At 44.8% G+C, this 16,943-nt stretch overlaps 1 protein-coding gene across 2 annotated transcripts in view; it reads left to right on the plus strand.

Annotated features, from left to right (window-relative positions):
- LOC141271907 (uncharacterized) overlaps window positions 1-16,943 on the plus strand; it is a 156,139-nt gene that overhangs the window by 122,845 nt on the left and 16,351 nt on the right. For both annotated transcript variants that reach the window (XM_073682133.1, XM_073682134.1), the window contains exons 6-10: window positions 135-284; window positions 414-593; window positions 677-800; window positions 884-981; window positions 1,180-1,270. In XM_073682133.1, the coding sequence (XP_073538234.1) occupies window positions 135-284; window positions 414-593; window positions 677-800; window positions 884-981; window positions 1,180-1,270 (643 nt within the window). The remainder of the gene's footprint in view (window positions 1-134; window positions 285-413; window positions 594-676; window positions 801-883; window positions 982-1,179; window positions 1,271-16,943) is intronic.

A 16,943-nucleotide genomic window follows, 5' to 3' on the forward strand; every position in this document is an offset into this window, starting at 1 on the left:
CATTCCAGTTTATACAATCTGAGAATACAACATCTACATGTTCTGTCTGCTCATATGTTCCTTTATTATCTCCTGTAATTGTGTTATTACATGGGAGCTTTATGATGTAACATCATCATCTTCTTCCCATTCAGGTCCCTACAATAGTGAATATTCTCAGTGGAGATCTTTTATATAAGAGAATTTTCCTGATTGACCCATCAAGGATGGATAGTGTCAGGGACAAGATGGCAGAGAGGATATTACACCTCACCCTAGAGATCCTCTTCCGGCTTACTGGAGAGGTGAGAGATTCTGATGACGTCACATTACATCATTCTTATCTATGGGAATAACAGATGGACAGAACTGGAGAGGTGAGGACTCTGGAAATGTCTGTAGTGAGATTTATTAATGTGTCTCTCCATAACCAGGATTACACAGTAGTGAAGAAGACCTCTAGTGAGAGCTGTCAGGACCCTGTGCCTGAGGGATGGGGAAGACCCCTGAGCCCAATCACAGGGCCTCCACCTCACCCCCTGATACATGAGGACATCAATGACCAGAAGATCCTAGAACTCACCTACAAGATGATTGAGCTGCTGACTGGAGAGGTGACACTGCTGGGAATGATGGGACATTATACAGTAACACTATGAAGGGATCAAGGTGATGACAATATCATTGTATGTGTCAGGTTCCTATAAGGTGTCAGGATGTCACCATCTATTTCTCCATGGAGGAGTGGGAGTATTTAGAAGGACACAAACACCTGTACAAGAATGTCATGATGGAGGTTCCCCAGCCCCTCACATCACCAGGTAATAGACAGGACTAAATACACACAGCCTATAATTATCTGTATGTAAAGAATGAATTCAGTCCCTTTATGTGTTTCCTCCAGTTCTATCCAGTAAGAGGACAACACGAGAGAGATGTCCCCGTCCTCTTCTTCCACAGGACTGTAAACAGGAAGATCCCGATGTTCCTCAGGATCATCAGGTAGATGGAGAGAAGGTGTCATGAGATCTCCCTTATGATGTGTAGACTTCTGTGAAGGTCTTGTGTTCAGTCTTGTTTTATCCACCGGTGTTATATGTTTTATACTTGTGTAATGAGAACGGTGGAGATGGCAGGATTAGAACTGATCATAGATGGGACTTCTCCATTTGTCTGTGACTTTTACAATATTTGTTTCAGGGTAAAGATCTGACCCATATTAATACTACAGAGACATATGTGAGGGATGATGAGCGGTGTAAAGAGGAGATTCTTACAGATGACCGCCCACGTGAGTAGTAACCACTAAATGCAGAAAAGTAGAAAAGTCACTGGCTGTCACTGTTTTATCGGCGGTGTAGTCCAACCACATCACAATTAAAGGGGACCATTGCCACTATTCGACTACATGCTCCTCCACTAATGATAAGCAAACATGCCCTGTGATTGTTATGATCTGCAACAAGTACTAAGGAAAGATAGGGGAAAGCTGTCCCTACAGTAAGACTAAGCTGAATCCCTACGATGTAGCGGGCTGCCTGTTCCTAGCGAACAGACCCACCTTAGTCCTCGGCTAGTCTGAACGAAGACCTATAGCATAACGGGATTGTTCCCTAAAAGAACTAAGGACTGGGATAAAAATGGGACACCTCCTAAACAGAGAAGTTGTTGCAGAACACAAAAAGACAAACTGACAAAAAGGTACTAGAGGTCCAGAAGGACCAAGCGAACTGACAGAGAAGGCACCGAAGCACCTGGCTAGAGAAACAGTCAAACACTGAAGTCCAGCACAGCCAAAAGGGCGGAGCTGGAATATAAAGGCAGATGGTCACGTGACCGCAAAACACAAGATGAAAAAAACAAACAGGAGGGTTCTAACAGTGATACTTGGATATCGCCCAAGTATCTGGGTGCTCAGATGTGCTCGGCCCTCGGCGAGCATCAGCTGGTGCCCGGATTTGAAGCTCGTATTCTCGCCTTGCATGTTTGGTGCCTGTTACACAGCCAAGAAACATGCGGGAATTTCCTGCCAGTCACTGTAATGCCATAGCCATCTTGATAGTGGCATTAGTGTGATTGGCTGGCTACATTACCTCATTAGAAGTTGTGAAAGGACAGGTACCTCCACGCTCGGCACACTGACTCCATTGCACAGTTCAGAGACAGTTGTGATTGGAGGGAGAGAGTAGTTGTCCAGGTGTCACGGGTGTGTCAGAAGTTACAGACAGTCGTCCTGCAGTTGGTTGCAGGAGATCTCTATGTTAGGCATTACAGACATCTTAGAGGCTGTCTCTAGCAAGAGCAGTACTTCTTCCTCTCTGGAGCTTGAGGACATGTGCGCATTTGTCTGGAGTCATCTAAAGCTAAGCAATTTACCCGTTTGTCCTCCCTTGTTGTCTTTAGTGTTCAGTGGGGATCGACTGGTGCTCATCTCCTCCCGTCCCTAGCCTTAGCCATACGCCAGGGAAAGACAGGGCTAGGTATGCATGCGGCGATTGGTGAAGAGTCAATATAGGGTCATTAGGGGAGACAGGGTGACACTAGACCAGCCTAGGAGATCTCCACTCCCCTCTTTCCCTAGAGTCTGGGCTCCTTTTCCCTTTGTGTTGCACTTAGTATTTATCACATCTTGCGTGAGACCAGGCCTGTGTGTGCACGGGTTCAGAAATAAGAGCCCTCTAGTGGTGATACTGTTGATGCTGATGCTGAACCATCATATTAAAAGTCTTTGTAAGGGCTAATCCGGTGCTTTGCTGTTTCTATGCAATACATTCTACATTTGGCCTAGGGGCAGCTGCAGGAGCAGGGAGAGTGGCTGAATACAACCTCTAGGCAGGGTTTAGGACATTGCTGTCCATTGCTAAGTATATAGCTGCTGCAGGTGATCAATTGTTTTTTTGGTGAAAACATTTATTGTATTGTCATCCATACAGCTTAACCTGTTTTTTGTGAAATTATGGTTGTTTGAAATTTTTAAAAAGCTTGACCTGCTACAGGTGACCACATTTTTTTTAGTAAAAAAAATGTAATTTCAATTAATCAAGGAAACTTGGTTTCCAGAGACCTAGCAATTATAAAATGCGTAAGGTGTGTGGTAAAAGACGGGGAAGTGTAAGCGCTGATAATGATGTACGCAGATGCCGAGGACGTGGTGCAGGTGCGACTGCGCCTATTGCTGGAGTACAAAAAACACGCCCATGCACGACACATAGCTTCCTGTCCCATATTGCAGGGAAGCACGGGAAACCACATCTGAAGCCACACCAGTGCGAACAGGAGGTCAGTTGGATAACAAATATTGCTTCCAGAAGGCTTGGCAGCACTCCTAGTCTTCCACATGGTCCAGTTTCACCAGCCAAGAGTCTGTATCACTTAATCCTCACCCTGATCCTCCTTCCTCCCACCAGTCAAGTCCCAGGAGACCCGTGACTCCACACAAGGACAATCCGAGGAACTCTTTACAACATAATTTCTTGATTGTGGCCTCTCACCCTGCATATTCCAAGAGGAACAGGAGGACATAATGCTGTTAAGTGATGCAGAAAACTTAGAAAAGCCATGGTCACAAGAAGATGACGGTGGGGAACGGCAATTTTTTTTTCATCTAGGTAGATGGATGATGAGTCAGGTTGTTGTTAAGTCTGGAGGACCAGTGTGCAGCGATAAAAGACAAGGTGGTGGATGTCACTGACACAACCTTGAAAGCTTGCATGCAGAGCAAGGCTGGCAGCGCTGAGAGGGAGGGATCAGCTGCAACCAAACAAGAAGAGGCAGTGGGGTGACAAGAGGGAGAGGGCAGGCAACTATTTTCGCAGAGCATGGACACTTGTGAATTTCTTCATCAAAGAGTTAGGTGTTCCCCAGTCTGGGAATTTTTTAAAGAGAGGTCTAAGACTAAAAAATGGTCATTTGCAACCTGTGCAATGCCAAGATCAGCAGAAGCCTGACCACTAGAAGCCAAACCACTACCAGCATGATCAGGCACATATCATCTAAGCACCCGACTCGCTGGACTGAACGCTTGGGTCCACAATTGGTGTCAGCAGGTGACATCACCACCTCTTCCCATGTGCTAGGTGCTTCACAATGCCCTGTCAATGACCTCCCGCCCTGCACCTGTCCTTGCACATCATCAGGCACTTCCGAATTCTTTTCCCAGCACAGCATTTAGCTGTCCTCACCCCAGGCATTGGAATGAAAAAAAAAGTTCCCACCCACAGTCCCAGACGCTAAATGGGCACATTTCCAGAACTGTTGCCATGGAAATGTTGCCATTTAGGCTTGTGGACACAGAGGATTTCCACCGACTCATGGCAGCAGGCTTCCATCGGCACTCTGTCCCCAGCCGCCACTGTTTCTTCCGGTGTGTCGTATACACCTTGTGCCAGCACGTGTGTGCCATGCAGAAGTAGTGCTGTTGCTTCAAAATCATCCAGCAACTATAAGAATTACCACAATCACAGGACACAGGAAATGTTGTGCTTCAGAAGCATCCAGCAACTAGAGGGGTTAACACAGTCACAGGAGACAGGGAGTGGTTAGCAAAGCCCCAGGTGTATTATGGGGAACTTGTTTATTAGTCTGGCTGCAGCCGAAGGGAGAAGTGGTGTGTGTGTGTGTGTGTGTGTGATCTGTATCTTACAGAAGTGCCAGCAAGTGATCAGGATTCAAGTCAAGAGTGAAGCTGAGCACAGGTTAGACTTCCTGAAGTAGCAGTGCAGGGTATCATTGGGAAGGAAGATAAGGACTGGAATGAAACTCTCATCAAACCCTCCCCCTCCACCTCAATGCAGGATAAAGAATGCTGTGTACTACTGTGCCTTTGTGAAGGAAAAGCCTGTTTTTGTGAGTGCATAGAAGTGTGCTGCTAAAGAGACTTGATCTGTGCTGTACTGTGCTACTAAGAAGGACTGTTTATTAATGTGCCTTTAAGAAGAAACTTGTTGGAGCCTGTTTCTCAAGAGACTTAAACTGCACAGGCCGTGCGTCTTCATTAAATGCTATTGTTCAACTGTTCATGAGGACTCGTGTCAAGTGTGTCTGGGAGTCAAACCCCTTTTGTGCCTGAGAGAGCTGCAGCATATGGTCGCCCTGAGTAACGGTTCCCCCAGGATTCCAAAGAATTCATGAAATCTGTCTTGCCCCTTTCTGGACCTAGCGGTATGCGCTTAACATGTATCCAGGAACATCACCCGTGCCTATACCAACTCACTTACTGGGATTGTCCACGTAATGACCAACACGTGGACAAGTACTTGTGGCTAGGGACGCTACATTTCTCTGAAGGCACACTGGGTGAACATTGTGAAGGCTGGGGCTGAGTCCCACCCTGGCACGACAGATGTTCTACCGACACCGAGGATTGCTGGCCCTACTTCTGTTAGGGTTTCCTCCACCTCCTACACCTGTTCCTGCACCCCCTCCTCCTCCTCCTCATCTTTCATCTCCGAGCACATCGTCCACATCAGCAGGAAGCTCTGCAGCACTGCTTCAGCGAAATGGCTACAGGCTCTGCTGAAGATAATTTGTCTAGGAGACAAACTGCACACCACAGCAGGGATATTGAAAGGAATAACCGATCAGACAGATGTGTGTCTTTCGCCACTGAAGCTACAACCAGGGCTGTGGAGTCGGAGTCGGTATAAAATTTTATACCAACTCCTAAAATATATAATAATTTGGGTACAGTAGTTCAATGCAGTTTTTGGGGAATATTTTTTCATAAGAATTTGGGAAAGTTATGAAATGTCCTATAAATGTCTGTCCTATTCCTGATATAAGGGTCTAGACTTTTAGCTGAGATTAATCTGTAATACACTTAAACATGAGCCATGTATGAAGGCGTCGTGGAGTCGGTGTCATGGAAATTGAGGAGTCGGAGGTTTGGCTCCACAGCCCTGGCTACAACAAGTCATGGTCGTGTGTGATAATGGCCAAAACCTGGTGGCGGCTGTGAAGCCTGACAAGCTCATGCACGTACGATGCTTGGCCCACATGCTCAACTTGGTAGTTCAGCGGTTTTTGAAAACCTACCCAGATTTTCCAGAGCTTCTGCTCAAGGTACGCCGCGTCAGCACCCATTTCCACAGATCAGCCACAGTTGCTGCTGCTCTGGCGGTGCTGCAGCAGCGCATGCAAGTGACAGCTCACCGACTAGTGTGCGATGTGACCACACGCTGAAACTCCACATTGCTCATGCTGGCAAGCCTTTGTGAGCAGCAGAGGCCAGTTGTGGAATACTAGCTCAAACACGCCCATGGCTATTCTGGTCAGTCTCCACACATACCAACTGATGAGTGGGCATGGATGTCTGACATTTGTGCTGTTCCCCGAGACTTTGTGGAGTCCACAAAGATGGTGAGCGGCGATGACGCCATAATCAGCGCAATGATCTCGCTTCTGTGTCTACTTAAAACAGTCACTGCTCACAATTAAACATGAAGCTATGCATGTGGACCAGGTGGATTTGGAGGAAGACATGAAACAAGGAGATACTACCTAGCCCAGCCTAATCTCATTGTCATGGGTGTGTCACAGGTGACACAGTCGCCCTGCAGCTGGTTGCCGGGACCCAGCGGCTACCTCCTTCTGGTTAATTAGCTCCCTGGTCTGGGCGTGTAAATACCTGATGTGTCTGAGATGGAGGTGTCGGCGATATTCATAACTACTTGTGAGGCTTTAGCAAGAGCAGCACTTCGTCCTCTCTGGAACTTGAAGCCGTTTGGAGTCATCTAAACCTAAGCAACCCCCCCCCCCTGTCTACCCTTGTTGTCTATAGAGTTTAGTGGAGATCGACTAGTGCTCATCTCCTCCCTTCCCTAGCCTTAGCCATACGCCAGGGAAAGTCAGGACAAGGCACGCGGGCAGCGATTGGTGAATATAGGGACGGTAGTTGAGACAGGGTGACACTAGACCAGACTAGGAAGTCTCCTATTCCCCCTTTCCCTAAAGTCTTTCCCACACCTGGTGTGACTTTATTGCCGGCCGAGCATGTTTTGAAAAGGGAAAAAAAAAAACCTGACATTTTGTTGTGTTTTTACTCTGTGTTTTTGGGCATGGACCTTTTTTTTTCCTTTTTCCCTTGGTATAGGTTCAGTTGCAGAGCTTGCAGAGCGGCTGCACAGGCTGTCTCTGGATGTGGATGACCTGCGCGGTGAGGTACAATAGCAGCATCAGCGGCTTCAGGTCGCCAATATACGGGTCTATGCAGGTAGGCCTGCCCAGCCTGAACCCAAGGTTCACTTCATAGTCAAGAATCCACTGGAAGGTCACCGTCACCATTCTTCGGTGCATACGGTTACCACCCACATATTGGTCCTTTTAGTGGGGGAGGAGCTTCAGGAGTTCCTGAGGAGGAACGGTTTGCTTTGTCGCTCTCCTCGGTATGGCAGGGTGTGCTGAGTAATTTAAAAACCATGGGAGACAGGTATAAATGGATGGCTGACAGAAAACGCTTGCCACGTCTGGACCTGAATGTGAATGACTATGTGGTTGTCTACCCAGAATATAAGATTGAAAGCTCCTTCTTGGAAGCTGGGACCTAGATTTATTGGTCCCTTTAAAATAACCGCCGTCATTAACCCAGCAGCGTTTCATCTTGAACTTCCTCAGGCCCTCCACAACGTGTTCCATAGATCCTTACTTAAAAAATATGTGGAACCTCTTAAGCCCTCACCTCTACCACCACCCCCAGTAATGGTTGACGGTAATCTGGAGTTCCAGATTTCGAGGATTGTAGATTCTCGTCTCCAACGTCGTTCTCTACAATACTTGGTGCTCTAGAAAGACTATAGTCCAGAGGAGAGGATGTGCGTTTCAGCATCAGAGGTGAACGCTCCCAGATTGGTTTGCTCATTTCACTTCTCTTTTCCTGAGAAACCCGGTCCTGAGTGTCCGGAGGCCACTCTTAGAGGGGGATACTGTCACGGGTGTGTCAGAGGTGACAGTCGCCCTGCAGCTGGTTGCAGGAGATCTCTACGTTTGGCATTACAGACATCTTCATAGAGGATGGTTGTCTCTAGGACCCAGTTGCTACCTCCCTCTGGCTAATTAGCTCCATGGCCTGGGTGTATAAATACCTGGTGTGTCTGAGAAGGAGGTTCCGGGGATATTCATTACTACTTGTGAGGCTTTAGCAAGAGCAGTACTTCGTCCTCTCTGAAGCTTGAGGCCATATGCGCATTTGTCTGGAGTTGTCTAAAGCTAAGCAATCCCCCCTGTTTGTCTACCCTTGTTGTCTATAGAGTTTAGTGGAGATCGACTAGTGTTCATCTCCTCCCTTCCCTAGCCTTAGCCATACGCCAGGGAAAGTCAGGGCAAGGCACGCGGGCGGCGATTGGTGAAGAGCCAATATAGGGACTGTAGTTGAGACAGGGTGACACAAGCCCAGACTATGAGGTATCCTCTTCCCCCTTTCCCTAGAGTCTGGGCTCCCTTTCCCTCTTCCCTTTGTGTAGCACTAAGTCTTTCCCACACCTGGCATGACGCTCATCTGCTCAGCGCGGATTTGGTAACAATGAGGAGCTGGAGGTTGAGGAGGAGGAGGAAGGGGTGCCGGCTGCTAGTGCAACAGAGGCTAGTACCCACACAAGCTTTGTCCCGTCTCTCCTACGTGGATGAGCTTAGGAGGGGAATGAAGAGTAAGAGGGAGAGAAGGAGAGTCATCATCATGATGGAGACAGGAAAGTGTTGGCTGTAGGGAGCGTGGCTCATATGGCTGAATTTATGTACTGACTTTTTTGTGACCCTCTATTGTATTCATCTTGGCCAAAAAACAATACTGTTTGTTCACCCTGCTAGACCCACACTACAAGGAGAACTTTGCATCTCTCCTTCCTGAAGAGGTCTACTAAAATGGTGCTATATCAGAAGGCCATTGTGGAAAGTATGTGGAAAAATTCCCATCAGACAACGCTAGCAGCCGGTGGCTAGCTTCCTTGCCCAACCAAGGAGGAGAAGGGAGGGAGACACACACCAGGTACCAGAGGCTAGGGTATATTTTCAAAGGCCTGGGCCAATTTCATGACATCCTCCCAGCATCCAGGGTCTAAAGACCAAGTATTTTTGACAAGGAGAGAAAAGTTTTTAACTGTGGTAAAGCAATACCTGGCCGACCAAACCAGCATACTCCCTAATTCCTCTGAGACTTTCACCTATTGGGTCTCAAAGCTGGACACCTGCATGAGCTGTCCCTCTATGCCTTCGAGGTGTTGTTGCCCTGCCACTGGCGTCGTGTCTGAGCTGACTTTTAGTGCCGCCGGGGGTGTGGTGTCATAACAGATAGGCGCTTTCGCCTGTCAACAAAGAATGCTGACAGGCTCACTAAAGGTGAACAAAGCCTGGATTAGCCCCGACTTTTCCACACCACCAGATGACAGCAGCACAAAGTGTTTTTAATCTTCAATATTTTAATGAGGCCCTCCAGTTTTTGCCTTCAATGGTCTATGGATGACCCTCCTTATAATTTTTTCCTGGCTTTTCAGTTTGTGCAGAGCCTTTATGAATGTAGGAGCACATCAACTACACTTTCTTAATATTTTAATAAGGCCCTGCAGTTGTTGCCTTCAAGGGTGTATGGATGAGTTTGCTTATAATTTTTGCTTGTCTTTGCACTGCGTGATGAGTGTAGGAGTACCACAACTACACTTTGTTCACAATTTTTGAATGATGCACTAGAGTTGGTGCCTTCAAGGGTCTATGGACCCTGGTTGTAATTTTTGGCAGGCTTTGCACTTAGTGCATAGTCTTTATGAGTCTAGGAGTACCAATACATGACAATTTTTTTTAATAAAAATTTCAATTATGGTTTAAATAAATTATTATTTTTAAAATCCTTTTTAAAATTTGCCCTATATACAAAGCATTATACAGGAAAGAATGTTTCTTAACAAACTTTTTTTTCCCTGTAACTCCTCTTTGATTTCTGTGACACCATTGTTCTCAGCAGCAATCTGGGAGTCAGAGATACTTACACGCGGCTTCCCCATGCTGTTCTCCTTCCATTCAGCACTTTTTCCATCCATTTCAACATTATCATTGCTCCCCCCCAGACCTCCTTGTAGGGCCTGCTGGAAAAATGCTCAGATTTTCCATTGGCTCCCATTATACTCGTTACTCGAAACGATCATCCGTGCATTGGGAATTGCTCGATTCGAGTAATAAGCATTCAAGCATTTTAGTGCTTGCTCATCCCTATCCTCCACCCTAAACTGTCCCTATTAGTTTGAGCATTTATATAACAAATTTTACTGGAGCCATCCATTGTTGAATCTACAAGGCCAGAAAATAAAAATTCCCACTTAGTAGTAGAATAAATTGAATGTGATAATCTTGGCCAAATGTGAATTTCTGTACAATAACAACAGAGTTTCCCTTTATCATGACATGTTTTCAATCCTAAGGAATGAAAATTACTAAACATTCTCTCCTAAAATGGGGAGCACTAATAATTTTTCTACCTTTCTATTCAGGACTTATAATAGCTCCAATGGTTCATCATAAATGATTGCAACTCGGGTTTAGTGCACTATGTTGAAAAGTTCTCTCTAAATGTCTAATATTTCTTAAACAAACTCAAACAGAAAATATTGTTACCTACGAAAGTTTGGATTGCCTAGTACTACCATGTCACATACTCTAATTCAGGGGTGTACAACATTTTTTGCTCCACATTGCCATACTGAAACAATGCCAAGGGCCAAAAAAATAATTTAATGGGGTACTTAAATGAATACATAACTAGAACCACCATCAGAACATGAATACATCACCAGAACCAAGTTCTGCTGCCAAAAAAAATCTGTATGACACACGCTAACTTAAACTATGTTTTTGCAGCAGAAACTTGCCAAATCCTCCTCATAATCTCAAATCTCTTAGGATTTTTAAGTTTAACAGAGCCATGAAGCACATTATGGTTTGTTACATATGTACAAGATCAGAAGCACTATCAGCACATGTATGTGGCGCCAGAACCATCATCAGTACATGAATGCAGCGCCCGAACCACCATCAGTACATATGTGTAGCACCAAGCTTAGAACAGCAGTCAACGGTAATGTCAGGTCTGCCCCATATATAATTTTATTGCTTGAACCTATAATTCCCAGTATATCCTTAACAATGGTAAGGAAATGTTGGAAGTTGTTGCCATCACACTGCATACCATACAGGAACTACAGTACTGATGAGATGCAGGCAAGATCACAAATAAACATTTACATTCAGGTACCTCATAGGTGACATCTTCTCTGTCATTTCCATCCTTTTTGTCTCTATGCAGTACAGACAGCATGGTGAGATTTCACACTCAGAGCTAGCCTCTGCAGACTTCCATCTTCTCCGTGTGCAGCAGCACTTCTCGACACCGTGCCCTTAGAAATAAAAGTATCATTATTCTGCCACATAAATATAAATATCTCCCATGTTGCACCCCTGAATATATACAGTGACTAGCAACAGGATAACAATGTTTTGAACTTTGAATTTCAGGCTCCATATCTCACCACTCATGACTGCTTCAAACGTGAGACTATCATCATTTTATAGACAATCATCTTGGCTATCTCATACATAAATTTGACTTGCGACTATTTAGCATATGATTAGTTATGCAGATTCTTGTCACTGCATTGTTACTGTTTTGGTCTTAGTGGTGGAAAATCTTTTTCTTCCAGTATACTACAAAATACAACTTGTTCCTACATTCCATAATAGCTGCAGTGTAGGTGGCTCGTATGTTTCGTAATAGTGAGGTCACAGATGTCCATGCAAGCACCTTGCGACACATGTTACACAAGTCTGAAATGGTACCTCGAAAAAAGGTGAAGAAGCTTCGACTTCAATATCGTCATAAGAAGCTGTGACGATATAGCCTATAATCCTAATAAGCCAGACGTTTAGATTTGTTAATCCAAGAGAAATACACTATTGTGCTTCTGTTGACTTGTGAATGTATGTGTATTTATGTGCCTGGTCAATAAGAACAGACCAGTATTTGTATAACCCTGATTGTTATCTCGTCTTGGGTTTGGAAACAATGAATGTTTGCTAAATATGCTGATTAAGCTTTGTGTGGACACTGTGGTTGTTGACTCACAAGACAAGAGGACAAATTCATTAAATGCTCAAACATTGAGACCTGAGCGCTGCCCCCCCCCCAACCTGTGGATGTGTACTTAAAAGGAACCTGTCATGTCCTCTCTACACTGCCCCCATTGCTTTGTTAGTGATGCAATGTTCATCACTAACAAGCTTTTCTCATTAAAATTGGTGGTATTATAATGATTCTATAACATTTTATTACTTACACCCTACCTACTCATTTTCAGTCATAGGGGTGTGAGCCTCATATTCAGTCAGAGGCGGGCGTCCTATTCTGTCACTGCTGGTGCCGCCCACGTATTTGCAATTTGTTCCCGGCGAGCGCTGACATTTGTGGAGTGCATGCGCAGCTTTATATGTCCGGCTTCGGGTCCCCGCGCGTGCTCAGTGAGGCTGTGTAGTTCACAGCTTCACTGCGCATGCGTTATGACCTGCAGCTCCCCGCGTGTGTGAACTACTCTCAGTTAATAGCTTTCTGCCATTGCCAGTTTTTTACCCCTTATTTCAAATCTGACATGTGTTCCTCTATATAGCAAATAACTTTAAAATACTTAACCTGATCCAAGTGATTTTAAGTTGGTTTGTTTTTTTCTACGATACATTGTACTTTTAGTTAGTGGTAGGGATGAGTGCATCCGTGGATGCTTGGGTTCGTCGGCTTCAGCTGAGCTACAGTTAAAAGTTCGCTTCGGGTCCGAAATTGACCCTGGATCCGAACTCAATAGAAGTCAATGGGGACCCGAAGTTTGGTGCTTTAAATTGACTGTAAAATGCTGATAGTAAGGGCTGGAGGTCTACAAAAGGAAACCAAATGGTGGTAAGGGCAGGACAAATGCCCTGCAAACAAATGTGGATAGGGAAATGACTTAAAATAACATAGAATAAAAAAAGAAAAAATTATAATCTTGAACCAGAAGGCGGACGTCCAAGTGGAGCAGGAGGTTGAGGAGGAGGTGTAGGTGGAAAAGAAGGAGGATGTTGCCAACACTGTTTTTGTGTTTTGCTTTAATTGATTTTTTGGGGGGTACTCTGATAACTGGCAGTGTAATAATTTGCTGGACGCGCTCTCTCTGTATACGGGCCATATAATACTCTGCAATTTTTTGGGTTAAAAACAATGAGCCGAGCATCAAATAGGAGATGTGCCCATGTTGCCTGTGGTGGTGATGTAGCTTCTGCAGGGAGAGAGAGGACGTGGTCGATCTGTGTATACTACGCGCCCAAATGAAACACCTTCCTCTTGTGAAAGCAGGCGATAGGACGTTTCATTGTTATTTTGTAGGCTCAAGTACCGTTGGATGAAAGGTGAGGCCAGAACAAGTAGTGGTGATTTTAGATTGGATGGCTGAGGGTAGCTTCAGTCCCTTTAATTTGTCTTCCACCCGGTCCCCTGCTGAAAGCACAGAGTTTGAACCTGTGGCCCATGGGTATTTGTCTTCCTCCTCACCCCCTTGCGCATCAGGCAAGCAGTCTGAGCCCCAAGTCATGCAGCAATCACTTCTGCTTTTTGATGACTCTGCTGGCTGTGGTCCCGTGAGTCATCCACCTGGCCTTGTCCCACAATTTGAAGAGATTGAGTGGACTGATGCCCAACCACTTGTTCTGTTGGAGGATGAGTACATGGGAGGTGAAGTGCAAATGGTCAGCAGACCATTGCCGCACATCTCTGATGATGCTCATGACAAAACACAGGTGACAAGTGCTGCAGCTTTCTGCTATGTATAGACCGGAAGGAGGGCAGAGGTGAAGACTGGTTGGAACATCATGCGGGGGAATATATTATTATTTATTTTTAGAGCACCATTGATTCCATGGTGTTGTACATGAAGAGAGGTTGCATACAAAACACAAATAGAAATTACAATGAACAAACTAATAGTGAGAGACAAGTACAGAGGGGAGAGGACCCTACCCTTGCGGCCTTACATTCTGCAGGATTAAGGGGAAAGAGGCAGTAGGTTCGGGGCTTGCAGTACCTCTGGTTTCGATGAGGTGGCAGCGGGGTCATTGCAGGCTGTAAGCTGTTCTGAAGACATGGGTTTTTAAGTTTGGCTTCAAAGTTCCAAATGTAGGGGATAATCGGATGTGTTGGGCCCCAGAATTCTACAGGATGGGGATACCCGGGAGAAGTATTGCAGGCGATTGGATGAGGAACGTACAATTGTGGAGGAGAGAAGGATTTCGTGGAAGGACCAGATATTACAGTAGTGTTCAAAATAATAGCAGTCCAATATGACTAACCAAATTAATCACGGTTTTTGGTATAAATTGTATAACCACATGTTAAACAATTTACCAGTTGGTGCAGTAGATTCTAAAAAAACCAACAGACTCAGCATTCATGATCTGCATGTTTTTGAGTCTGTTTATTTAAATAATTAATTGAAAGGGGGCGTGCTCAAAATAATAGCAGTGTGGAGTTCAATTAGTGAAGTCAATCATTCTGTGAAGAAACAGGTGTGAATCAGGCGGCCCTTATTTAACGGTGAAGCCAGCACATGTTGTACATGCATTTCTCCTTGAACGCCTGAGAAATATGGGTCGTTCGAGGCATTGTTCACAAAAACAGCGTACTTTGATTAAAAAGTTGTTTGGAGAGGGCAAAACTTATAAAGAAGTGCAGACAATGATAGGCTGTTCAGTTAAAATGATCTCCAATGTTTTAAAATTGAAAGCAAAACCAGAGAGAGGTGAAAGAAAACAGAAGACTACCATTCGAATGGATTTAAGAATAGTCAGAATGGCAAAGCCAATGATCAGCATCAGGATGATCAAAGACAGTCTCAAGTTACCTGTGAGTACTGTGACAGTTAGAAGACGCCTGTGTGAAGCTAATCTCTTAGCAAGAAGTCCCCGCAAAGTTCCACGGTTAAAGACATGTACTGAAGCGGATACAATTTGCAAAAGAACACATCAACTGACCTAAAGAGAAATGGAGAAACGTTTTGTGGACTGATGAAAGTAAAATTGTTCTTTTTGGGTCCAAGGGCCGCAGACAGTTTGTCAGATGACCCCCAAACTCTGCATTCAAGCCACAGTACACTCTGAAGACAGTGAAGCATGGTGGAGAAGCATCATGACATGGGCATGTTTCTCTTAACTATGGTGCCAGACCTATTTACCGCATACCAGGGATCATGAACCAGTTTACATATATTAAAATACTTGAAGAGGTCATGTTGCCTTACGCTGAAGAGGATATGCCCTTGAAATGGGGGTTTCAACAAGACAATGATCCTAAACACACCAGTAAATGAGCAAAATCTTGGTCCAACAAAATTGAAGTTATGGAGTGGCCAGCCAAATCCCCAGACATTACTCCGGTAGAACACTTGTGAGGTGACATTAAAAATGCCATTTCTGAGGCAAAGACAACAAATGCCAAAAATTGTGGGATGTAGTCAAAGCATCCTGGGCTGGAATAACAGTTGACAGGTGCCAGAAGTTGGTTGACTCTATGTAACATAGATGTGAAGTAGTTCTAAAAAAAAACTGTGGGTATACAGCTATTAAAAAATAAATTAAAAATTGGTAAAAAGTATGAGGCACAAGACATACATAGCTGGTGAGTAAATGTCAATAGTGACAAGCATGATACAAAGTTTCAGAATACATCTACAGTACAGACCAAAAGTTTGGACACACCTTCTCATTTAAAGATTTTTCTGTATTTTCATGACTATGAAAATTGTACATTCACACTGAAGGCATCAAAACTATGAATTAACACATGTGGAATTATATACTTAACAAAAAAGTGTGAAACAACTGAAAATATGTCTTATATTCTAGGTTCTTCAAAGTAGCCACCTTTTGCTTTGATGACTGCTTTGCACACTCTTGGCATTCTCTTGATGAGCTTCAAGAGGTAGTCACCGGAAATGGTCTTCCAACAATCTTGAAGGAGTTCCCAGAGATACTTAGCACTTGTTGGCCCTTTTACCTTCACTCTGCGGTCCAGCTCACCCCAAGCCATCTCGATTGGGTTCAGGTCTGGTGACTGTAGAGGCCAGGTCATCTGGCGTAGCACCCCATCACTCTCCTTCTTGGTCAAATAGCCCTTACACAGCCTGGAGGTGTGTTTGGGGTCATTGTCCTGTTGAAAAATAAATGATGGTCCAACTAAACGCAAACCGGATGGAATAGCATGCCGCTGCAAGATGCTGTGGTAGCCATGCTGGTTCAGTATGCCTTCTATTTTGAATAAATCCCCAACAGTGTCACCAGCAAAGCACCCCCACACCATCACACCTCCTCCTCCATGCTTCACGGTGGGAACCAGGCATGTAGAGTCCATCCGTTCACCTTTTCTGCGTCGCACAAAGACATGGTGGTTGGAACCAAAGATCTCAAATTTGGACTCATCAGACCAAAGCACAGATTTCCACTGGTCTAATGTCCATTCCTTGTGTTCTTTAGACCAAACAAGTCTCTTCTGCTTGTTGCCTGTCCTTAGCAGTGGTTTCCTAGCAGCTATTTTACCATGAAGGCTTGCTGCACAAAGTCTCTTCTTAACAGTTGTTGAAGAGATGTGTCTGCTGCTAGAACTGTGTGTTGCATTGACCTGGTCTCTAATCTGAGCTGCTGTTAACCTGCGATTTCTGAGGCTGGTGACTCGGATAAATTTATCCTCAGAAGCAGAGGTGACTCTTGGTCTTCCTTTCCTGGGGTGGTCCTCATGTGAGCCAGTTTCTTTGTAGCGCTTGATGGTTTTTGCAACTGCACTTGGGGACACTTTCAAAGTTTGCCCAATTTTTCGGACTGAGTGACCTTCATTTCTTAAAGTAATGATGGCCACTCGTTTTTCTTTACTTAGCTGCTTTTTTCTTGCCATAATACAAATTCTAACAGTCTATTCAGTA

This window comes from Phyllobates terribilis, unplaced genomic scaffold (assembly GCF_046119375.1).
Source record: "Phyllobates terribilis strain yellow unplaced genomic scaffold, ASM4611937v1 Scaffold_5__5_contigs__length_657084704, whole genome shotgun sequence".
NCBI classification, from domain to species: Eukaryota; Metazoa; Chordata; class Amphibia; order Anura; family Dendrobatidae; genus Phyllobates; species Phyllobates terribilis.